The sequence below is a fragment of the Antechinus flavipes genome, chromosome 2, assembly GCF_016432865.1.
Source record: "Antechinus flavipes isolate AdamAnt ecotype Samford, QLD, Australia chromosome 2, AdamAnt_v2, whole genome shotgun sequence".
Taxonomy (NCBI): domain Eukaryota; kingdom Metazoa; phylum Chordata; class Mammalia; order Dasyuromorphia; family Dasyuridae; genus Antechinus; species Antechinus flavipes.
This window is the reverse complement of record NC_067399.1, coordinates 383,558,899-383,584,826: the sequence shown is the minus strand read 5'-3', so window position 1 is coordinate 383,584,826 and position 25,928 is coordinate 383,558,899. Positions and strand designations below refer to the sequence as shown.

The 25,928-nt window shown below is 35.2% G+C and overlaps 1 protein-coding gene across 2 annotated transcripts in view; it reads left to right on the top strand.

Annotated features, from left to right (window-relative positions):
- The window catches only part of AK7 (adenylate kinase 7), a 102,210-nt gene extending 80,282 nt beyond the window's left edge, over window positions 1-21,928 (top strand). Inside the window, exons 15-18 of one of the 2 annotated variants that reach the window (XM_051978427.1) lie at window positions 1,682-1,879; window positions 4,872-5,092; window positions 20,310-20,468; window positions 21,031-21,928. In XM_051978427.1, coding sequence (XP_051834387.1) covers window positions 1,682-1,879; window positions 4,872-5,092; window positions 20,310-20,468; window positions 21,031-21,069 — 617 coding nt within the window. In that variant the 3' untranslated portion in view covers window positions 21,070-21,928. The other variant, XM_051978425.1, reaches the window with a different exon arrangement.
- Window positions 21,929-25,928: the final 4,000 nt, after the last annotated feature.

Here is a 25,928-nt window from a genome sequence, read left to right as displayed (position 1 = left end):
TGTAAGGAAAGTTTTCATTTTTAATGAAAATTTATTTTATTTTATGAAATCATAAAATAACTAAACAATATACAACAGTAGGATTTTATATTTTTAATTTACTTGTAAGAACTATTTTAGAAAATCATCTGCAGAAGCCTAGGTTGTTCCTTTTTTGTATTTTCATCAAGGAGAAGGATGAGAAAATAGCCTTGTATGTATTTGTCATTGCTGACACAACTCTTCACATTTGCAAATGAACAGACATGGGTAGTGCTTGTCCTCCATGATGGTTTAGTTTGGGTTTTTTTTTTTTTTTTAACAGCATCTACAGAGATGTAGAAGAGTTCTGCTCTTCATCCATGGAGGGAACACCTATTCCTACAAAAATGTAGATCCTGAAAATAATAAAATTAATTAGCATTTTGCTTAACACTTTTCATTCATTATGAATGAATGAGCTTTACTACTCTGTGAGTCAGATGGAGGATGGTATCTATCAAATACATTTTTCAGACAAACTATCCAAAATACACAGAGGAAATAATAATGCATGTTTATGTAGTACTTTTAAGTTTACAAAATGATTTCCTCATAACAATCCTTATTTTTATTTTTATTTATCTATTTTATGAGCCTAATAAGTACAAACCAGTTTAAGCAATGAAACATTCAAATCTGTTATCATCTAGTGTCTTGTAACATTCCATATTATTTTCAAATCATTTTAATGTACTACTATTATTTACTGTTTTCAGTATGATTCTTTTTACAACTGCTACTTAAAATATATGACTTTAAGGATATGTCAGGAATAAAAATAGAAAAATTAAATTTCAAATATGGATACCTTTATAATTCCAAATATTCAGCCCTCAAGTAGCTTATATTTTATTTAGAGGAACACAAGAAATAACACACACACAATCATACACACATAATCATACAAAGTAAAACATGCAACTGATTAGATCTGGAGGCGAGAGAAAAGAAATACCAAGTGTTTGAAGCTGGATGAATAGTGAAAAATGTTAGAAATAAGAAAGGCAGGAGAAGCAATTTTGGAGAAAGATACTAAATTCAATTCTGGAAATAATGAACTTGAGATGATAATAGGACACCTCAGTAGAGATATCCAGTAGGCAACTGGACATGAATCTGAAGAAAAAAATCAAAGGTAGAAATAAAAATTTGGGCACTATCTGCATAAAAGTGATGGTTGAAAGCAGTGAGAATACATGAAATTGTCAAAGAATACTGTAGGCAGAGGAAATATGAATGAAAGGTCAGAGCTTTAGGGAATATTGATTTTAAGCATTCAGAAAGAAAAAGAGCCAGCCTAGGATATAGAGTTCTTTAAGTGATAGAAGAAAACCAGCAAAGTTGAATGTCATGGAAACCAAAAAGACCATCCTGAAGGTAGGTGATGGTAAATTGTATCAAATACTACAAAAATATTACAGTGAATGAGAAATAAGAACCAAATCCTTCTTATTTTCCTTTCCTTTATGACATGTCTTGAATTTCTGAGGACAGTCCAAGTAATTTCAGTAAAAGTAGAAAAAAATTTTAATGTAATTTTGCAACAGGAAGTTTTTATATGAATCTATGACCCAAATTTTGTTGTGGAAAATATGGAATCACCATATTTATAATAGACTTTTTTGATACAGTAAACATGGGAATGTTTTTTTCTTCACAGAATTTGTTTTTGCTTTGGATGCATCTGATGAGTTTTTAAAGGAGAGAGTCATGAATCTTCCTGAGGCCATTGTGGCTGGAACCCACTATGTCCAGGATAGATTTTTGAGATCACTTAGTAACTATCGTGATTTAAATACTGAAGATGAAACTATTTACAACTATTTTGATGAACTTGAAATCCATCCACACCACATTGGTAAGGAATGAAATTAAATGCATATATAAAATTAAAGAAACTTTAATTAATGCATGAAATATAAATTCCTATGCAAACTTCAGTACCTGAATCACTTGGGGGCCCATAATAAGAATGTTTTTGGAAGCTTACATTATACTGTACTTTCATGGGTACTAAAATATATATATATAAAAGTGAAGGAATTAACAGGAGTAAGGAAATTGACTTTCACTGGTAGATGAGATGATCAAGATAGACTTCCTATAGGAAATAGCCCTTGTGCTGAACTTTGACAGAAATTAAAGATTTGAAGAGTCAGAGATGAGGTGGGAATGAATTGCAGGTGAGGGGAAAGGCCTGGAGAAAGGAAATTGATAAAGCTACATAGCAGGAAAAGCAAAAAGGCCAGTGTGGCCTTATAGAGTATATATATTATATATATATAATTATAGAGTGCATGATGGGGCGTAATCCCCAATATATCTGCAATAGTGGATTGATGCCAGATCGAAAGGGCTTTGCCCACCAAAGAGAGGAACTGCATTACAGATTTTTGAGCCAGGGAATGGCATAGTAAGATCCATATCTTACTTATTTACTTACTTATTTAGAAATAGCACCTTGATAGCTACATGGAAGGTGAATTATATGCAAAAGCTTTTTAAATAGTCTCCCTGCCTCATATAGATATATATAGATATAGATATATTTGAGGCAGGGAGATTATTTCGGATGTTTTTGATATTATCTGTGTGAGAAGTAATGACAGGCTGTAGTAGGGGGGGCCTATGTGAGTAATAAGGAGGGAACAAATATGACCAGCATTTCAGGTAGAATCAACTGATTGGATGTAGAGGTAGTGAAATAAAAGAAAGTAAAGGACTGTGAGTGCTTCTTAAATTGTGAATCTGAGTGACCAGGAGAAAGATAGTACTTCTAAAGAAATAAAAAGGCTAGGAAGAAAGATGAGTTTGGGGGGAAAATAATGGATTCTGTTTTGAATATGTTTAATTGGATATACCTGTAAGACATATATCCAGTATCTATTTGCTGATACTGTTCAGGAGACAGTGGGGTTGAATATATAGATTTGGTGGTTCTCTGTAGAGAGATAATAATGGAACCCATGGAAACTGCTGAAATCACTGAGATTCATATAGAGAAAAGATTAGAGGACCTAGGATTGAGCCCTGTCCTAGCCAGTGGAATGTGGATAAGGACGTTACAAAGAAGATGAGATTACAGACAGAAAGAAAACTAGGAGAGAACCAAAACAGTGTCTTGAAGAGAATAGTCAATAGTATACTATGCTTTAGAAAAGTCAAGGAGAATGAGGGCTGAGAAAAAGTTATTGGGATGAGCAATTAGAGGTCATTTGTAACATTTGAATAATGTCTGATCCTAGATTACCAAGAGTTGGAAATCCTCATCAAAATTATTCTTTTTACTTCGAATATATTTTGTATATACTTAAATGTGTACATATTGTCTCCCTTAATGGAATGCAGCTTGAATATTTAGGAGGCCTAGAAAATCCAGGAAACCAATGTTTAAATACTACCTCTAACACAAACTGGATCATCATGAAGTCACTTCATAACTCAGTACTTTAGGCAACTCCAAGACTGTAGGTTTATGGGAACATGCCCAACTGCAGTGGTAGAGAGAATTTTCTTATCTGGGAGTTCCTCATATTATATCAATGAAACCACAAATCCACTTCCTATAACTATCTCTTCCTCCTGGAACATAGTGGAACTGAATTGCTTGTGGATTATTTGAAGGGACTTCTACTGAGTTACAACTACCTCTATTCTCCCTTCCCCCAAACCATTTTGCACACTCTTGCCAGATTAATCATTATGTACAGATCCAATCTAATCCTTGGCTTAACTGACTAACTCTCCCTGGCCCCCTTTATTGCTATTTTAAATGAAGATAATAGGGCAGATTGTTATTAAAGACCCTTCAAACGTTAAAAAAGAAAAGATCTGATTCTATGAAATGTTACAATTAGAATGAGGAACCTTTTCTTCTTGACAACACTAGAGATACAAAAATAAATTCTTAATTTACTTTTTTACTTATCTACATTTTTTGCATGTTATAATTAATTAACTCACTTTATATTAGTTATATCTTAGACTGGTGGAGTAGTCAGTGGCTTTAAAAATTAGAAAGTACCCAGTTCTATTTGACTGGATTTGAGTTCATCAACCCATTTACAAACTCAGGATGAGTGATGGCTAAACTACAAATGTCTACAGCTATACCTATTTTATATAGACTTTTGTTTGATGAGTTTAAGGGAGTGACATTTTCTAGCTTTGTCCACAAAATCTTGTGATCTGCCTTATTTGAAATATCCTCTACACTGACTACACTTACCAAGATGATTTTAAAATAAGAAGCTCTAGGAGAATTTTTGCTTTAATAATAGCAATGAATGTGTTCCTATTTACTCCTTATTTTAGTTGATATTGACATTACCTAAATGGTATGGAGGTATCTTTACTTTCCTCAAACCCATTAGCTAAAGAGTTTGTAGACTCTTAAAATTATTGTTTTCATCATAATCATTATTATTGAATCAATAGTAAGTGCTCAAATTGTGAGAAAAATTGTATAGAAATAAAACTGAAAAGGAACTGGAATTTACGTGATCACAAAAAAGAGAAACTCCATTAAGAATTATAACAGCTAGAATTGAAAGAAGCTACTTATTTTCACAAATATTGACAAATATGGACTAACTATATGCAATATTAACAAACTTTTATGAAATCTTAGGATTTAAGATGTCCCCCTGCCATAGCTCGGAGAAAGGAAGGGAGAAATGAAGTGCCATACCTTGGACCATGAAACAGTAAATGTTTCAGGAACCAAAAAATAAGTGAAGGCCAGTCATTCTTCTGTAATATATTGCCCAAAGCCAAGCAACATCTGAGTATGCATATAATAGACAGAAATATGATTTCACCCATTTCTTCCTTGCCTCTAAAATTTAAAGATGTAGGAAGATTTGACCATCCTGAGAATAAACTTGCCATTGGACAGATTATCAAAGCTATTGGAAAGCCTCGAAATTATGGTTTAACAGATGAAGAAAAAGCAGAAGAAGAGCGTAAAGCTGCAGAGGAACGCTTAGCAAAGGAGGTTGCAGAGGAGGCAGAGCGAGAGCAGAAGGAGGCCATTGAAACAGCAGAAAAGATAGCTCGTTGGGAGGAGTGGGTAAGTTGTTTTATTTAACAGATACTTTTATAGATTTTTTTTTAAACACTACTGTCATTTCTCTTATGTGTCTTTTTCTCTCTATACATATCTGTCTCCTTTTGAATAGTGTTTAAAAATCAAATAATTTATTTTGTTGCTTTCTTTGACAACTGTATTTATCTTTTTGTGTTTCCTTTCCATGGGGTATTTGAAAATAATTTGCTCACATTTTTAAAAAGAAATATTTCAAATGCCTCTCTTTTATGGAATATCTATCTTTTTTTTTTCATTGATGAGTAGGTTCATATTTTCAGAGTATGTATTGTATTACATCCTTAATTCCTTTACTTTTCAAGTAATTTTTTCCATTATTTTCTGTAATTTGCAGAGGGTATGGAATAGTCTTATGTGATTCAAATTTCCTTTTCTTTACATTTGGAGAGTTTTTTTTCCTGTTAACTTTACAAAATCTATTGTTAATCATTAGAATTGTTAAATTTAAACACTATGCATTTGGGGATTATCATTTTAGTGAAAGGTACTTAATTCCTGTCTTTTTAGCCATTTTATCATAAATGAATGCTATGGTGGTTAGAATCTTCTACATCTATTTATCTAATCAATTTTATTAATTGTAGTATTAATATGCTGTATTGAATTTATAATTTTGCCAAAGTGAAATTGATGCGGTTTGAGTAATCTCAATTCCTGGTGGTCAAGAGGTTAGTGGCAATAAGAGAGTTGTTAAGAATCCCCTTTAAATCAGCCACAAGTTTTAGGAATAAAAGAATTCACTCATTCCTGAATTATTAGTTGCAAAATGAAAGTTTATTGTTGAATAGAAATCAGTTTGCCAAGAGATTGACTTCTATAGTGGCAGATCTATTGGGAAAATAGAGTTCTGGCGCTGAGAGAATGCTTTCTCAGCGGGCAGAAGGATCCGGACAGCTGAGTGAACTATCTAGGTCCATCTGCAAAGACTTGGGTAGGAGGAAGCTGTTATACTGGGTATCTTTAGTGGGGGCTGGGACAGCCCAAGCAGATCAGAACAGGTCGGGGGCTGGAACAGATCAAATCAGGATTCCTCAACTGAATGAGAATTTAGAATTTCTATGGGCGTTGATTCTCTTATTCTGGAAGGTTTGAGTTCTGTCTGGACTCCTTGGAGCCTAATAATCTTAAAGGGAACAGTTCCCCTCCCCCTTCAAAATCATCTCAGCATTTTTTATATAAATCCCAACAGTGAATAGTGAAAACATTAAAAAAAATATTACTCTAACCTCCTCATTGGTATTTTATTTTACATTTGTATATCTGTAGTCCTTAGATATAATTGTTCAAGTTTATTTTTTACTTTTTTTCTCTCCATAGTTTAGAGATCTCAGGATCACATTTGTCTCAGAGAAAGAATATGATTAGTGGTCTTCTTTCTTAATTTTATGAATATTACTTTTTGTAACTTGATCAGTTTAACTCTCTGAGATCACATTATTTTATTTTCCATTTTGTTAATTGAGACATTTATATTTTTGTAACCACATTGCTTTTGACATGTAATTGTGATGAGGTTTAGGTTTGGGGGTTCCCTCTTGTAGGGAACCAAATGATAAGGTTTAGATTTAGGGAACCAAAATGAGATTAGGGTTTCTGGTGGTCAGGGAGTTAAATGATAAGTTCTAGTGGCAGGTTTGGGATTCAGGGAACCAAGTGGAGAGGTTTGGTTCCCCTACGCCATCTTGGGATTCGGCGCAAGGATAAGGAGTTTTGGGGAACTCCCTTCTGGCCGTGCAGATTCTCAGTAAAGGAATTTACAGACCTGAAACTTAGTTTGATAAAAAGAAGTTTAATTATAGGGATTGGGGAGTAAGGTTAGAAGTCCTGACAGAGAGGCATAAACGCTGATTAAGGAAATAGGGAGGGTAAAGAGAGGATAACACTGGAAAAGAATATTATTCCAGTGGGCAGAGGTTTCCTTGGCATGGCATAGCATGTTTAGAACATCTGCAAAGAGAGAATTTTAGATTGGCTCTTTTATAATAGGAGCTTTGGCTACAAGCTGAAGGGGGCTTGTGGTTGGAGTCCCAAGTTGGCTCATCTGCTAGCTCAGTTTCAGCTTGAGCTGGAATTTGAATAGAATGAGTTTCTTGAATAGAGTTGGAATTTTTTTTGCTAGATAACAGAGTGAAACTGTTTGCCTTGTTTCCCTTGGGCAGGGACCCTCACTTAGGTAGAGTAGAAGGAGATTTGTCCTCAGTCAGTCATCCCATGTTCTCCTGGCTGAAAGTAGAAAATCCAAAGCTTGAAGCCTAGAGAGAACAGATCTCAGGAGCAGATTAAAAGTGGGGTGTCCTCCAGGGTTGAAATGAGGACCTTAAGGAATAGGGCCTTTTTGCAGGAAATGCATCAGGTCCCTTCTGTGGACTGCCTTTAAGAATGCTAACAGCATATCTAACAATACAGAATACCAAAGAAACGGAGAGAAAATGCGAGGAGCAAAAAGTTCTTGGTCTATAATAAAAGTAACTTAGAGTTTAATTAACCCTTTCACTCCAATTTCCAAAAAAGCTAATTTCTCCTGGGGGGAGAGGGAGAGGGAGGAGTCAGGGTGGCAGGAATTAAGGGTAGTCTGGACTTAGAGAATCAGGCTAGGCAGAAGGCCTTGATATCTATTAGGTTTAATAAGCCACTGATGTCCATTGGCTTTTTTTTTTTTTTTTAATGCTCTGAATCCCTGGGGTTAATGGCTATCCCAGGGTTAATTTTTAGACCTCTTCAGTTAAGAAGCTTTTAAAATTAAAAACAGCCCTACTTTTTTTTTGTGAGGCAAGGTCTGGGGATGGGCGTGTCCCTGCCTGTCAGGGCTGCAGATCAAGATAAGGATGCAGTTTAAGCTTTTCCAAATCTCTTAACTGAATGTGCTAAACGTTTGTGCTTTTTTAAAGAATCCTATTGGGGGGTTGAGAAGAGAGAGTTGATTCCTCAATCTCACCATAAAATCACCAAGATGGTTTAGGCAAAGATCTTGAGCCTTCCTCCCATTATCCCCACTCTTATGGAGAAGGGTGGAAGAGAGCAGAGGGTCAGAGAGCAGTCGTATACCCATCTTATCGGCCATGAGGTGTTCAGCTGTCTGGTGGAAGGAGGAACTGGGCTAAACCCCAAATTCCTATCAGAGAGCAGGACACAACGGGGTTCCTGTGGTGTTTGCTGTTGTGGTGGAAAGGCAGTTCCTCCAGTGCTCCTCCTGCTTGAACTCAGGACAAGGACTGGGGCCTCTGAGGAGACAGTTTCTGTGACACCTACAGCAGGAACCTCTGGGATTCCCGGCCTAAGTCTGGGAGGGATTTGCATTAAAAAGGCACTTCTGCTCTGAGTGTCTTTCCTAAGAGGCAGAACTTGCCCTGAGGAGAAGAAAAGAGCTAGGAGTTTCAGTTTTAATTCAGGTGAGAGAGTTAAAAACAAAACAAAACAAAAAAACCAGCTGTTTGTAACAGCAGAACCGGAGAAACATTGAGGGCTCAAAATGGGCTCCTCCAGTTTGGGCGTTAGTATATTGGCCTTAGACCCCTGAAAAAGTTGGGGGGTGGGTCCCAAGTTTTTCCTTAGGTTGGGAGAGTTTTGGCTTCAGAGGAGATACTTCTACTGGGCATTTCTACTTCTACTTTTGCCTGAGGACAGAAGTCAGTATCAGTCCCAGGATTTGAAAGAAAAAAAGAAGGCACTTTAAGAGTACACTTTTAAGATGCAAAGAAGGCTCCTTCCAGGGCTCCTTTGACTCCAGAGAGTTGTTGGGTGGAGGGAGATTGGATCCCCTTCAGCTAATCTAATCAGAATTCAAGTTTCCAAATTTTGAGATTGAGGTATTTTTCAAGCCCAGTGTCTCTTCATTAAGAGATAGCCTAAAGGTAGGAACAGGAGCTAAGCTTTCCAAATTCTATAGCTTTTCCCATTCTCTACAGGCGTCCCTAAGAGAGAGAAAGATATGATAAAAAAAAAACTTTAATTTTTGTCAATTTGCAGGAGTTTTATGCCATGAGAGTCCCTAGGCAAAAATTTTACTGAGCATAGAGGCTCCAGACAGCTTCGACCATGCCCTGGGGTGTCAAGCTGTAGCTCCCTGCTATAGAAACCTCTATCTGAAAACTACCTGTTCGGCTAATTGTACACTATTTAAAAGTCCGATTCTTTTTCTATAGCAAAATAACTTTATGGACATGTATACATATATTGTATTTAACTTATACTTTAACATATTTAACATGTATTGGTCAACCTGTCATCTGGGGTAAAGGGTGGAGGAAAGAAGAGGAAAAGTTGGAACAAAAGATTTTTCAATTGTCAATGCTGAAAAATTACTCATGCATATATCTTGTAAATAAAAAGCTATAATAATGATAATAATAATAATAATAATAATAATAATATATGAAATAAAATAAAATGTATGGGACAAGCATGCTTCCTGAGAGGGTTAGAAGCTGCGACTCCTCTAAGAGCCAGACAAAGGGTCTGGGAGGGGAGTGGCCTACTTGTCCAGATTGCAGGTAAACTTCTGTTAATTTAAAAGTTGGTGGAAAACTTTTCCAGAGATTTGAGAAGATAAGATTGAGTCCCCAATCTCCCCACTGTATAGTACCCCAATAAGGGGATGTGAGGGATGTAGAAGACCTTGACCCAAAATGACTATTTAGACATCACTCAGTAGAAGGCAGAAAAGTTGTTTATTAAAAACTTCCCATCATAAGATAAGAAAGAGAAAGCTCCTGGTGGGAGAGCTAAAGAAGTAGTAAAGATATATAGCTTTTATACAAGAGATTACATCTCAAGTAAGAGAGCCTTAAGAAGGGGAGGGGGAGGCATCTAATTGGTTGTTGCTACTTGGAGAGATTGGAATGGAAGGTTTCTGTTTCCCCAAAATTGCCTGATTTCTAGGAAACAGAAAATCAGGCCTTCAGGCTTAATCAAGCAGATAGTGGTCCAGCTAATAGACTAAATATCAATAAATGTCAAATACTGATAAATGTCATCAGCTCAGCTTAAGTAAATATGTTTATAGCTAGCCAAGGCTCAAGTAAATATGAGCCTGCACATATTATACAGGTCACAGGGGAAACACAGAAATAATGAAAATAAAATACAGAAAAAGAATTCATACATTCCTGTGTGTTCTTCACCTTATCTCTCTCTATTCCACACAGGGACAGGATTAGGAGCATTTAAATGACAGGTTATATAGGAGAGTTCTGAAACAGGCTTTGAGTTTCTCTTCAATCCCCATTCTGTGGGGGAGGGGAAGGAAAGACCAGAGTAGCCAAGGAGAGTGAGGGAGAAAGAAATGCAATATTACCCGGCTACTTCCCGAATAGCAAGAGTTCCTCTGTTGATTCCACATTAGGACTTGAGGGAGGGGGAGCCGACCAAACCCCAAAATCTTGCTGGGAGAGCAAGACATGAAAAAGACTACTCAACCCCTATAGTTCCCTGGAATAGCAGTCAAGGGTAGAGAGATGTCTCCAAAGCTCGCTTTAATTCCATGACCTTTCTCCTTGTGGCCACAGTCTGATCATTAAAGACCCCCAGGAATTGTATGTAACAGTAGAGTGGGAGAAGGGCTCAAACTTTGCTTCTGTTAAGTTTCTTCATTTATCTCCTCAGGACAGATCAAAGAGAGTGCAGGCCTCAGACCCCCAAGAGGGGTCCCCAGAATGGCCATGTGTTTCCTTGGTCTGGAGGAGTGCTTAGCTTTCTTAAAGAGACACTCTCATTTCTCACAGTTTCTGCCTGAGGGCAGGGCTTTAAAAGCAGAGTCCTGGAAAAGCTTAAAGGCCCAGGATTCAGGTCTGGTAGGAGAAAAAATGAGTTTAGGAGTGCCTTGAGATGCAAAGGAAGGTCCTTTGTCTCTGGAGGGGCTGGGCAGAGGGAGTTTTATTCCTTTCCAGCAAAACCTAAGTATCTTAAGCTTTCCAGTTAGGGGAGTTTTGTCAAGCCAAGTATATCTATCTGCTCAAGGAAGGATTTTTAGAGGCAGAGGTGTTTCAAGATTGTGGACAGGTAAAAGCTTTAGTTTTCCCAAATTCTTGCAGCATCTCTCATGTGTTTGGACATCTCTAGAGACAGAGAATGAGACAAAAGAAGGCCGTTTGTGAGAGAACGCAGGTATTCTCTCTGGGAGAATACTGCTCCAACAGCTCAAAACCTAACATGGTTCTGAATGTCCAGAGTTTTGGGGTTCTGTTCAATCACCGATGAAGATGTCTAATTTTTCGGGGTTCCGTTCAGTCAGGAAACCAAAATATGATGAGGTTTAGATTTGGGGGTTCCCTCTCGGAGGGAACCAAAATGAGATTAGGGTTTCTGGTGTCAGGGTGTTAAATGATAAGGTCTAGTGCAGGTTTGGGGTTCAGGGAACCAAATGGAGAGGTTCGACTTCCTTATACCCTCTTGGGATTTGGTGCAAGGATATGGAGTTTTGGGGAACTCCCTTCTGGCGGCACAGAAATTCTCTATAAAGGAATTTACAGACCTGAAAACCTAGGTTGATAAAAGAAATTTAATTATAGGGATTGGGGAGTAAGGTTAGAAATCCTGACAGAGAGACATAAACTCTGATTAAGGAAATAGGGAGGGTAAAGAGAGGATAACACTGGAAAAGACTATTATTCCAGGGGGCAGAGGTTTCCTTGGCATGGCATGGCATAGCATAGCATGTTTAGAACCTCTACAAAGAAAGGATTTTAGATTGGCTCTTTTATAATAGGAGCTTTGGCTACAAGCTGAAGGGGGCTCTTGAGTGGAGTCCCAAGTTGGCTCATTCAGCTTGAGCTGGAATTTGAATAGAGTTGGAATTCTTTTGCTAGATAACAGAATAAAACTGTTTGTGTTGTTTCCCTTGGTCAGGGTCCCTCACTGAGGTAGAGTTGGAGGAGATTTTCTCCTTCAAGGAGTTTTAGAGTCTTGGGGTCCCTTCTTCAATTGGGCATATAATAGTATCTGAAATTTTCATTTAATTTTCTTCATTATTGCTAATTTCTCTTTTCATTTTTATTTTGCTAGTATAGTTGTCTTTCATATGTGAATTTGTTAGAAATTTGTTTATTTTGATCTTTAAAATTTTTTTCCAACTTTATCATTTTTTTAATTTTCCATTTCATTTCTTCATTGACGTTCTAATTATTGTGCTCTTTTGGGGATATTAATTTGGTGGTCTAGCTTTGTTTTGTTTTGTTTCAGTTGCTTATGCAGATGATGTAGTCAGATGTTTCAGTTGATGTATTCATCATCTCTTTCTCTACTTGATTTTTTTCAAGTGTTAAGAAAGATAAATTTTCCCCAGAAGGACTGTTTTAGCTACATGTCACACATTTTGGTTGTCTCATGATTACCATTTTTCTTTAATATAATTATGTGTTGTTTCTATGATTTGTTCTTTAACCCACTTATTCTACATATTTTAGAGTCCTCATTTAATTCTGTCTCCTTTGTTCATAATTTCCTCATTGATCATATGTGATCTATAAAAGATATGTATAGTATTTCTACTTCTCTGATTTTATTTCAATTTTTCATTGTGAATTTAAACATTAGTAAACATGAGTATCTTCATAAGGTATAGAAAAAGAAGATTGATAAAATCTATGAATCCCTCTATTTTGTTGATGTTTTAAATGTTTCAATAGCATTCTTTTTCTTTTGTATCTTTGTCACAACCCTGTCACCACTCTCCTCTTGAAACAAATAGTTTTAATCACAAAAAACTCATTCACTCAGTGATTATATCTGAAAGTATCTCATTGCTGTACATGCCTAGAGATTCCCATTCTTTCTACCAAAACATAGGATATATACTGAAGTCTTCATTATTCTTAGTGGTGATATTATTTTGATCAGAATTCTTAAGTCTTTCAAAGTTATTTTCTTTTAGAATGTTGTAGTGATTATTTAAATTGTTCTTTTGATTCTACTCACTTAACTCTGTAACATACCATAAAGTCTTCTCAGTTTTCTTTGAATCCATTTCTTATTTTTATGGAATAATAATATTCCATTACATTCATATACCATATATATATTTACCATTCCCTACTTTATAGGTATTCCCTTTATTAATTTTTTTGGTGTGGTCTTTGAAATATAGAACTAATCTCTGTGTTGAAGGGTATTTTAATACTGTGGGAACATAATTTCAAATTGCTTTCCAGATTGGTTGAAACAGTTCACACTTGCATCAAACTGCATAAATGGATCTGTTTGCCCATAGCCCTTCCACCATTTTAATCTATTTTCCTTTTTTCTGTCAGCTTTGTCAGTCTTATAGGTATGAGGTAGAATGCTGGAGTTGTAATTTGTATTTTCTAATTATTAGTGATTTAAAACATTTTTTTCTATGATTATTATTGATAGCTTTGACTTTCTTTCCTGAAGAGTTCCTATTCATATCTCTTGGCCATATCATTGGGGGAATAATTTTGTTATAAATTTAAATCAGTTCCCTATATTAATCAGGCATTTATTGAGTGTCCTTTCTATACTCTAAGATGTTGTGAAGAAAATGTTATATAGGAGATAATTAAAATGGATTAGTCAAGAAATGGCTGCTAAGAGAATGTGCTAAGAATAAAGAGTGCTACATACTGAGTCAGAAGACCTATGTTTGAGCCATTGCTGTGTAACCTTTGTACGTTTTCACATGCTACTGTTGAGACTCTTCTTCATTCTAAGTTCAAAGCTTTTTACAATATTGCTTATGTATGAGCTCACACAAATGTGTTTCTTTTCTTTTTTTTGAATCAGATTTTCTTTTTTTAAAATTAAAAGTATTTTATTTTTTCAAATACATGCAAAGATAGTTTTCAACATTCACCTTTGCAAAACTTTGTCTTCCAAATTTTCCTTCCTTTCTTCTTCTCTCTCTTCCCCTAGAAAGCAATATATTAAATATGTGCAATTCTTCTACGCATGTTTCCACATTCTCTTATGCTGCACAAGAAAAAAGTAGACCAAAAGGGAAAAAAAACATGAGAAAGAAAAAAAAAGCAGACAAACAACAACAAAAAGGTGAAAATACTATGCTTTGAACCACATACAATATCCATAGTCCTGTCCAGATGCGAATGGCTCTTTTCATAACATCTATTAGAGTTGCCTTGAATCAACTTCTTGTTGAAAAGAACCAAGTTCATCACAGTTGATCATCACATAATTTTGTTGTAGTTGTGTGTAATGTTCTCTTGGTTCTGCTTACTTCACTTAACATTGTGTAAGTCTTTCCATGCTTTTCTGTAATCAGCCTGCTCATCAATCCTTTTTTTTTTTAATAATAGCTTTTTATTTTTCAAAATACTTGCAAAACTTTTCCAACATTCACCCTTGCAAAACCTTGTGTTCCAAATTTTTCTCCCTCCTTCTCCACCTCTCCCCTCCCCTAGACAACAAGCAATCCAATATAGATTAAACGTGCAGTTACTCTAAACATAATTTCTGCATTTATAATGCTGCACAAGAAAAATCAGATCAAAAAAGAAAAAAATAAAACAAAAGAAAGAAAAAAAACAAGCAAACAAACAACAACAAAAAGGTGGAACTACTATGTTGTGATCCCCCAGTCTCCATAGTCCTCTCTCTGTATGCAGATGGCTCTCCCCATCACAAGTCTATTGGATTTGGCCTGAATCACTTCATTGTTGAAAAGAGCCAATTCATCACAAATGATCAACATATAATCTTATTGTTGCTATATACCCACTTCACTTAGCTTAGTTCATGTAAGTCTTTCCAAACCTTTCTGAAATCAGCCTGCTGACCATTTCTTATTCCATTATATTCATATACCATAACTTATTCAGCCATTCCCCAACTTATGGACATCTACTCAATTTCCAGTTCTTTGCCGCTACAAAAAAAGCTGCTACAAACATTTTGCACAAGTGGGTCCTTTCCCCTCTTCTATGATCTGTTTGGCATACAGACCCAGAAATGACTGCTGGATCAAAGGGTATGATCTGCAGAATGGTTGGATCATTTCACAACTCCACCAATAATTCATGAGCGTCCAGTTTTCCCATATCCCCCTCCAGCATTTATCATTATCTTTTCCTGTCATTTTAGCCAATCTAAGAGGTTTGAAGTGCTACCTCACAGCTATTTTAATTTGCATTTCTCTAAACAGTAATGATTTAGAGAAACAAATGTGTTCCTTTAACAACCAACTAGAAGTCACAAACTCAAAGCAAAAGAATTAAAAGAATAGCAAAATAAGTGGAAAAACTCCTTATACACACAAGGGTACACTCTCCCATAGATATAATTCTTCTCTTGGGAGAAAGGACAAATTCAGGAAACATTGTGGGTGAGAAATAGTCATAAAAGGGGAACATACATGAAGGGCATACACAAAGAACTAAAGAGGCCCTGGATCACCAGTGATCAGAAGTTATATGTAATTAAGTCTTACTGTTAAAGTAGCATCTCTTCTGCAGTGCTTTTCTTGCTCAAATGTTACTACTTGCTTCTTCAACAGAGCTGAAAATGTTTTTGGTAATATCATCAGGCTATGAGCTACTCTTTCATGTTAAGGTCTTCTTTCTTTTCTGCTTGATGTCTCTGCTACTAATCTTCTTTTGTTGTTTGTGTACCTTCAGCTTTTAACTGCCTTTTCTTCTATGTGGTATAGTGGATAGATCAGAAGTCATCTCATAGAATCAGAGTGCTTAAGCTTCTGTTTTGAACTTTTTGTCTTATACTGCTATACCAAAGGTTCATTAAGTTCTTTGACTTAGAGAAATTCCATTCAGTATTTCTTTTTTATTCCCAAACATCTCTTATTATCTCTTAGATCAGGAACAAGACTGAAAGGGGCTAGATGGTACTATTAATTTTTGTCCTACTTCCCTGTGGGTAATAATGTCACTCTTCTCTTAATCTCTGCTTAATCTCTGAGTATGGTATAGCACTATATCCTGAGTCCTTTCCTAGCTATGTGATCTTATCAGCTCAATGGCAAAGTAGATGTAGATGACTCCCAGTCATGCACATAAATATCAGATATATATGTATATATGTATGTATATCATGTGCATATATATATATATATACACACACACATATATATATAAATATATATATCCATGTAGATAAAGATATATGCAGATATAGAAAATTCTATTCACTCTCTTGAGTACTGTACCTATATTTCCAGCTGCCTTAACACACACACACACACACACACACACACACACACACACATATATATCCAAAATTGATGGAGATATTGATGTCACTTAGGCAAATCAAAGTTTCCATGTCTAAAACAAAGCTCATCATCTAACCTTCTGAACTCTTCCTTCTTCTGATTTACTTCTGTTGAAAGCACTTCCATTCACTGAGGCTTGCAACTTTAGAGCCTTCCCTTTCCCTCAGCCAATCAGTTGCCAAATATTATTATTTCTACCTGCACAATGTCTCTCACATCTAACAACTTTCTTCATTCACATAGCCATTACTCTAGGTCAGGGCTTTTTACCTAATTTTACTTAATTGGTCTCTTAGCCCAAAGTAATTATCTTATAACATAGATCTATGTCACTCTCCTTTACAAGAAGTTCCAATAATTTCCTTGTGCCTCTAGGATTGAATACAGTCTTCTCTATTTGGTATTTAAAGCCTTTCACAATTAGGCATCAGCCTACTCTTCCATGCCTATTCTTCTCCTTCATGCAGATTGCATTTGTCAAGAGTAGCCTGTTCTTGTTCACCAATTCCATTTTCCATAATATAACTCTATGACTTTGAGAGACTGTGTCCCAGATCTGGAACACATTACCTCCCCTCTGGTTGGATTTTGTTTTTGTCCAATCCCTAGCATAGGATCTAGCACATAGTAGGTGCTTAATAAATGCTTATTGGATGAATAAGATTGTGTGGCCTTTAGCATAATAGTTCCACTCTTAGATTCAGTTTCCTTTTCTGTGAAGTGAAGATAATAACAACTTAAACCTGCACAAAGTTGTTTTGAAGGAAATGCTTCAGAGATGTTGAGACCTATGCCAAGCTTTAGAATCAAACATATGAATAAATAATAACTCACACCTATATGACGCTTTACAGTTTATAAAAATCCCCTGTCCTATACAGTTTATTTTTGGTGATAGGTTATACACATATGAAAAATAAATACTTTTTTTCTGGATTCAGAAGACGGGTTCAAATTCTGACTGCTACTTAACCTTATTGGGCCTTATTTTCTTCACCTATAAAATACATAGGGGTTGAAGTGAGTGGCCTGTGAAATGTTCAGCTTCTGATCTATGATCCCCTGACTTAACTGTCGAGTATAATTGTAGTAGGAATTTGCAGAAAAAAGATATAAAATCATTATCACCTGGAGCTATCAGCTGCATGTGGAAGGTAAACCTTGAAAAGTGGATAATATTTGGATAGGCAGAGAAGAATAATAACAAATTAATAGTTGACACATATATTGCTTTAAGGTTTGCAAAGCACTTTGCATAGCTATTTTCATTTGATCTTCACAGCAGCCCCTCTGAGTTAGGTGACAGAGGAATTATCCCTGTTTTACATATGAGAAAAAATGAGATTCAGAAAAGTTAGATGAAGTATCCAGGATATCCACCTTATATGTACCAGGGTCAGAATTCAAAACTAGGTCCCTCCTAATGCCAAGCCTATTCCTTTTTCCAGGATACTGTGCTACCTTTTCAAAAAAAAAAAATTAATAAGAGCTTCTTATTTTTAAAATATATGCAAAGATAGTTTTCAACATTTGCCCTTGACAAAACCTTGTGTTCCAAGTTTTTCTCCCTCCTTTCACCCAATCTCCTTTGCTAGTCAGCAGATGATTATATTTGTTAAACATGTGTAATTCTTCTATATATACTTCCACATATATTATGTTGCACAAGAAAAATCAGATCAAAAAAGAGGGAAAAATGAGAAAGAAAACAAAAAGCAAGCAAACAACAACAAAAGAAGTGAAAATACCATGTTATGATCCACATTCAGTCCCTACAGCCCTCTCTCTCTGGGTACAGATGACTCTGTCCATCACAAGTTTATTGGTATTGGCCTGAATCACCTCATTGTTGAAAAGATCCACATCCATCAGAATCGATCATTGCATAATCTTGTTATTGCTGTGTACAATGTTCTCTAGGTTCTTAGCATCGTTCATGTAAGTCTCTCCAGACCTCTCTGAAATCATCCTGCTGATAGTTTCTTATAAAATAATAATATTCCATTACATTCATATATCATAACTTATTCAGCCATTCCCCAGCTGATGAGCGTCCACTCATTTTCCAGTTCTTGGCCACTACAAAAAGTGCTGCTACAAACATTTTTACTGTGCTACCTCTAAACAAATAGAAATTTTTTCAGTTGTGGGAGAATAGTATGAACAAAGACAAGGGGCTGGAATTTAGCATAATGTGAAGGGACCATCAGAGAAACCATCCTAATTAGAGGAAAAGATATGTTGAGAAATAGTGAGATATAATGCTGGAGATCTAGTCTATTTTAGAGTCAGTTTATATAGAAAACCTTAAGAAATAGCAAACAGAAAAACTTGAGAGGTATAATGATAAAGAAACATTTTGTGAATAGAATTGTGGATCCATAATTAAAGCTATTGATGCCTATGTACTATATAATTTCTCCCTCAGGAATTTTTTTTAAGGTAGCATAAGGATAAATGCCTAAAGAAGATGAAGATGGACATTCAGTGTAATGTTCTAACTAGCTTTCTGGAGGGCCTTCAGACCAGCCTTGATCTCAGCAGAATAATTACAACAAGAATAGTCAGGATAAAGTCCAAAGTCTTTATTGTTTCCTTAAGTCTCCCAGTCTGTGTCAGCAGTCTCAGTCAGTCAGCCAGTCAGCAGTCTGCACATCTCAGTCTCTGCTCCTATCTAGTCAGTCTCTGCTCTGACTTAGGTCTGACTCTGACCTCTTAAATACTCATATTACACTAAGGAACCAATTATCTCATCAATTCCATTGAGTTAATATCTTGTTGTAGGGTTAAATCAATCATACTGAGCCTTAAGTAAGGAACCTTTTCAGAGTTCCTGCCTTGTACAATTCAAAAACTGTGTTTTCTTTATTGTTCTCTACCACACTTAAGTTTAATATCATTGATATTTTTATACTTTAGCTTTGCATTTTAAAAACATCCATTTATCAATGAGGCTTTTAAAAAAATTCCCACCTTATTCTACCCTACCTCAAGCTGGTAATAACTTCCCACATCAAATTAACAATTTGTACCAAATTTGTATATATTTATTTACAGATGTACACGTGGTCTTTTCTGATAGAATATGCTCTCCCTAAAGGCAGGATTTTTTTCATTTTTGTCTTTATATCCCCACAGGCCTACCACAGTGCCTGGTATATAATAGGCACTTGATAGATGCTTGTTGATTGATAGATTTGTCATTAGTATTATAAACTCATATATAAGTCAACCAACCTTGAAGTTTGTATTATTATAGAATATCTGGGATTCATTATCATTTTAACTGTGACTTGGTATAAAATTGGGGTGAATGACAGTAGTAAATGGAGGGAAAGCAGTGAAAAGATCTGACGATTTGCATTAATCTTAGAGGAGTCTGCACAGCATGGGAGCATCTAAGGAAGGTAGATAATTTACAATGTTCATTGCAGAAAATACTAGCAAACATCATTCAGTAAGGCTTACAGATCCTCACAATCACCCTGTGAGGTAATATGATGTGATTTTCCTATTTTATAGATAAGGAAACTGAGGCCAAGAGATTGTAAGTGCTTTAGTACAAGGTCACTTAGATAATAAGTAACCAAGTTAGATTTTGAAACTAGGTCATCTGATTCCAGATACAGTGGCTTATTTCTTTTCTACCTCATGGCTAACCAGTGTTGAGGCCATATTTGAACCTCAGACTTCCTTATTTCAATTTCATTATTCTGTTTCATTATTCTGTCATTGTGCTTTGGAGCACTTCTCAAGTATGGATAGGAAGAGAAAAAGGAAATGCTGCTTCCAAGAAGAGAGAGAAGCCAAGCTCTGTCTCCTCCTTTCTTCCTCTCCCTCCCATCTTCCCCAAAGTGGGGGTGCATCTGTGCACAGTCTAAAACAGGCACTATAGTCTCCCACACCCTCCAAGGTCTAGAAGGGTAATTTGTATTCATTGATATTTGATACTTCGTTGAGTTTCTTCCTTAAATATTCTCCTTACAGAGTAAACGACTAGAGGAAGTAAAAAGAGAAGAAAGAGAATTACTGGAGGCACAGTCTGTTCCACTTAGAAACTATTTAATGACCAATGTGATGCCGACCCTCATGCGAGGCCTGAATGAATGTTGTAAGGTCAGACCAGATGATCCTGTTGATTTTCTGGTAAGGAAAAAGTTAATTTTCAAAAAATACCCTCTTGAAAATGGATTTTAGAACAATTGCACATATATAACATGGGATTACTTGCTGTCTTAGGAAGGGGGCAGGGGAGGGCAGGAAAAAAATTGGAGCTCAACACCTTACAAAGATGAATGTTTAAAATTATCTTCACATGTAAGTGGAAAAAAATAAAATACATTAAGTAAAAAAAAGAAGAAGAAGAAAATAGATGATAGAAAAAAGATCTCTGATTTTGTTTATGTACCTACATAAAGGATGTCTTTAACCCATTCACTTTATCAGTTTTTGTGATGGAAATGTCCTCCATAGAACATATATCATACACTGAAGGTATTTTGATTGAAAACAAAAAATCTGAATTAATTAATATGGAGAAATGTTTGTTATAATTTGGTTTAGAGTCTTAAATATATTTAACAACTTGTGTAGCATGTTATAAAATTTTTGTTTTTGTCATAAAATTCCAAATGTTAATTGTACAAAAATGTATCTCATAAGAAATGTTTTGAAAATGGCTAATGTTTTATTTCTACTTCTATTATAGGCAGAGTATCTCTTCAAGAACAACCCTGAGATGGAGTGAAATTGAAAATATCTCATGTTTTTAAAAAACTAGAGAGAAATTTAATATAGTAATCTGAAAAAATAGCTTAATTTTTTTTTTTTTGGTATTTTGGGCAAACAGTTGTATTTCCCTTCAAACAAATGTTCTATTTCTTTAGTAAAACCATTATTCTAAGCCACATGGTAATGAGTGACTTTTTCTTTGGCCTAGATTATAATTTTATCAGTACAGGGAACTCCTTATGAGTAAGTTTCCTCTACCAATGCAGATCAACAACTGTTTTGCAATGTATAATATTAGAGTTGCCTGGGAAACTGAAGTATTAAGTGAGATGTTAACTCATATAACCAGTTTATGTCAGAAGCAAATTCAGATCTTCCTGACACCAAGGCCAGCTTTCTCTCAGGCTTTGTTTCTGCAAATGATCAATACAAGCAAAATAGAATTTGGAAGAGATATAGTTGGGGTAATTATTGATAGTTCACATAGAAAATGTAGATCTCATAGCTTGTCAATTTTGTTCTTAGATTATCATTAAATATTTTACATATCAGTGATTATAGATAGTATTAATTTATAGTATGAAGAAAAACCAAATTAGTTTTAAATTGTGTAGGTGAACTGATGGATTTCTTTGCTTGGGTTTTTTAATAACCAAAGCATCCGTGGCCTTAAATGTATATTTCTAAATGATGACATACTTTTAACTCAAAATAAATCAAACATAATTAACCTTTACTAGAAATTTTTTTTTATACTTCAGTATCTATAGAATAAGGAGTCTAACTTACATACATGAAATAATTGTAAATTTCTTGGAGAGAAATTCATGTAATGGTTTATATGATTTGAATAAAACACTTATAATAAATGGAAATTTGTTTCATGTGTAATAGGGGTTATACCTCATAGACCATGTGTGGGAAGCTATTTGCTAGGTCTATCCACGAAGAGTTCATTTTGTTGCTCTGGTCATTTCTGAAGAATTTATATCTTAGGGTTGACACAAGAAACTTGCACAGATCTTTAGTTTCTCCTTTATAATGGCTAAAGAGGACTGCATTAAACTTTAAAATGGGAAACTCCAAACCCTAGACAAATCAAACTTCAGTTTTAAGTGAGAAAAAAGATCCTAACCCTGTTCTTTAGATGTCAGGCTTCCTTAGAACTGAAACTGGTCCTCATAAATGGGTTCAACATTGAGAGAATTCCTTTGCAGAATAGGAGAGTGTAATGGGCTGAGGCTTGAGTTGATGCACTGAGGTCCCAAGCACATGAGGCTAAATAGTAATTGGACCATACTCTATTAATATATAATCTTGGAGAAAGAATGGCCCCGCCCGCTCTTTGTGCAAGTCCTGATGTGTTGTATAGGAAATGACGATTTGGGTGGGTAGAGACAGGGGAGTGGAAAAGGAAGGGGAAGGAGAGACTTTTGGGATTTGCCATTGCCATGGTTGGCTCAGCTCGCATCTCTCTCTGTTAGCTGATTTCCTGTCGCAGCTGCCCATATTGCTATCGCGATCTTTCTTGCCTATATTTGCTATCGCAATCTTTATTCACCTCTTCACTTGAATAAAGACTGAAGATTTTTCCCTTAACCTGAGTTCCTGACTCCAGCAGGAGAGGGCCTAGCTTCCTACCTTCTTTGGACCCAATAGTGAGGCTTATTGTCATACCTGAGAAACTGATATCTGAAGGACCAACTCCTCTAAATTCCATTGCTTAATTCTTTTTGATAACCTCTTTTGTGTTCCACTTTGCTTTCTTTATGAGTTAGCTCTTTTTGTCCTACTGTGGGATAAGAATTGGAACTAAATTTGAATGACCCCACACATTAACTGAAGCACAGTGGGGAAATGTCAGGTATTCTATTTGTTACAAAAATCCAGAGGAATTTTAAAGGGACTTCCAGTTGATTCCATGTCCTCAATCCCTATAGAAAGAGCCCACATGTTCTATTCTGATAATGCAGGCTCTTCTTAAGTATAAAAAATCAGGGAAGAGGAAGGATTTGCTTTTTTGTCCATCCTAGTAGAGCTTTTGTCACATGGGTTGTACTAGGTGAATTGAGCTCAAGACTTGAACTCCCTGGCTTCATTTTCTGTCTTTATTTTCTTTCCTGAGCATTGAACAGCAATCATAAGATGGATGTGACGAGCCTTTGAGGCAAGTAATCTTGTGAGTTCTAGTAGCCTGCCCTATTGCATTATAGGAAACATCTCTTATGTCTCCTATAAGCACTAGAGTCCTTCATAATAGCACTGTAGCATTTGACATTATAATATTTAAAACTTTTGTAAAGTGTCATTTACTTGTTGAATGTGTATATACTGGGGGTGGGAGAGTGGAAAGGGGAGAGTTATAATCTTTATGCCCAGTAACTCTGTGCTTCAGCTACCTCATCTGTAAATGAGGCAGTTGGAGTTAATGACTCTTCTCTCCCTGATCCATGATCTTATAACTCAATAAAAGCTGTGGAAAGCTTGGGCCCTCCATAAAAATTTTTGGTATTATTTTATAACTCAACTGTATCTTTTGAGATTCTTTAGTACAAGACAAGTGGGTGAAAGGATGAGGACACTTGAAAGAAAAATGCCTGGGCCTCCCTAGGAACTCAAAAGAGTTTCCACAAATGGGGATAGGAACAGTTGCACTTCAATCAATAGTTAATCAGGGGAAAACTCTAATAAGGCATATATTTCATATAGTTAAGGGGCCTATGATGGGTCATCCCATGAAGTATATGCTAGGATTTTCCTGGAAATTTTCAGAGACTCTACAGATATATGCAACTACATGTTAAATACAAAGGTTTAGAGCTTTGAGATGAAGTTATTTATTAGCTACTGAGCATAAGAGCCAATAATAGAACTGCTAATATGCCCAATAAACAATAGATTGGAGGTAAATGTTCAAAAAGTGTTAAATATTTATATTCATTCAAATTACAGAATTTAGTATATATTTGCTTATTGTATATATAGGAGAGAGTGAATTTATACAGTTACTCTGTACAATAATCCAATGCTTTCTACTATAGAGATTTGCCAATTGTTAGAACAAAATATGAATATTAACAGTACAAATATTGAAATAGTATTGACAATAAGTTAATTTTTCTTTTATGAGCTCCAATTTATTTTTAATATATAATTTTAAAAGTTTGAAAAATATGAAAAAACATTTTTACATATACATGAGAACATAAAAAGAATGTTGCACATAAAACTGAATCTACATTTCATATTGCTTTTTTGATGTACTGTAAATAATGTCACTTATTACTTTTTTTTTTTTTTTTTTTTGCTTTTTATTTACAAGACAATGCATGGGTAATTTTTCAGCATTGATCCTTGCAAAACCTTCTGTTCCAACTTTTTTCCTTCTTCCCCCTACCTCCTCCCCTAGATGGCAGGTAGACCAATACATGTTAAATATGTTAAAGTATATGTTAAATATAATATACGTATAAACAGTTATCTTACTTCACAAGAAAAATTGGATTTAGAAATAAGGTTAAAAATCACTTGAAAAGGAAAACAAAAATGCAAGCAGATAATAACAGAAGGAGTAGAAATGCTATGTTGTGTTCCCCACTCTTTTCCCATAGTTCTTTCTCTGAGTGTAGCTGGTTCTCTTCATTACTAAACAATTGGAACTGATTTGGTTCATCTTATTTTTGAAGAGAGCCACGTCCGTCAGAATTGATCATCATATAGTATTGCTGTTGAAGTATATAATGATCTCCTGGTTCTGCTCATTTCACTTAGCATAAGTTCATGTGAGTCTCTCCAGGCCTCTCTGAAATCATCCTGCTGGTCATTTCTTACAGAACAATAATATTCCATAACATTTATATATCACATGGATATATATATATCCATAACATTTATTCAGCCATTCTCCAAATAATGGGCATCCATTCAGTTTCCAAAAAGGGCTGCCAAAAACATTTTGGCACATAAGGTCCCTTTCCCTTCTTTAAGATCTCTTTGGGACATAAGCCCAATAGTAACACTGCTGGATCAAAGGGTATACACAGTTTGATAACTTTTTGAGCATAGTTCCAAATTGTTCTCCAGAATGGTTGGATTCATTCACAATTCCACCAACAATGTATCAATGTCCCAATTTTCCCACATCCCTTCATCATTATCTTTTTCTGTCATCATAGCCAATCTGAAATACACCACTTATGTAGTGGTATCTCAGAGATGTCTTAATTTGCATTTCTCTGATCAATAAGTGATTTGGAGCATCCTTTCATATGTTTAGAAATAGTTTCAATTTCTTCATGTGAAAGTTGTCTGTTCATATCCTTTGACTATTTATCAATTGGAAAATGGCTTGATTTCTTATAAATTTGAGTTAATTCTCTATATATTTTGGAAATGAGGCCTTTATCAGAACCTTTGACTATTTTTTTCTCAGTTTATTGCTTCCTTTTTTCATATTACTTTCAAAAACTTTCTGATTATCTGTGCTTCCTTCTAAACTTCCTTCTGTTCTCTTCTATTCATTTTTTAAAAATGTTTTTGTGGTCTTTTTTTTTTTTTTTTTTTGGCATCACTATTGCTAATCCAGTCTCTCTAACGAATTTAATCATTCTTAAGCAAAATGAAATCATTCAGTGGCTATATAATCAAACTTTTTTTTCCTGTACCCACTTGATTATGTACATGAGTTTTAAAAAGTTATAATAATTTAACATTAGTGCTTTTTGAACAAAAACAAGGATTCTCTTTACTGTTAAGGAGCTCACATTCTTACAAGACCACTATATTCATAATTATATACAAAATAAATATAAAGAGAACCAACAAAAAATTATTACACAATAGTCAAAGAATAGGTAGTTTGGGAGGGAGGATATC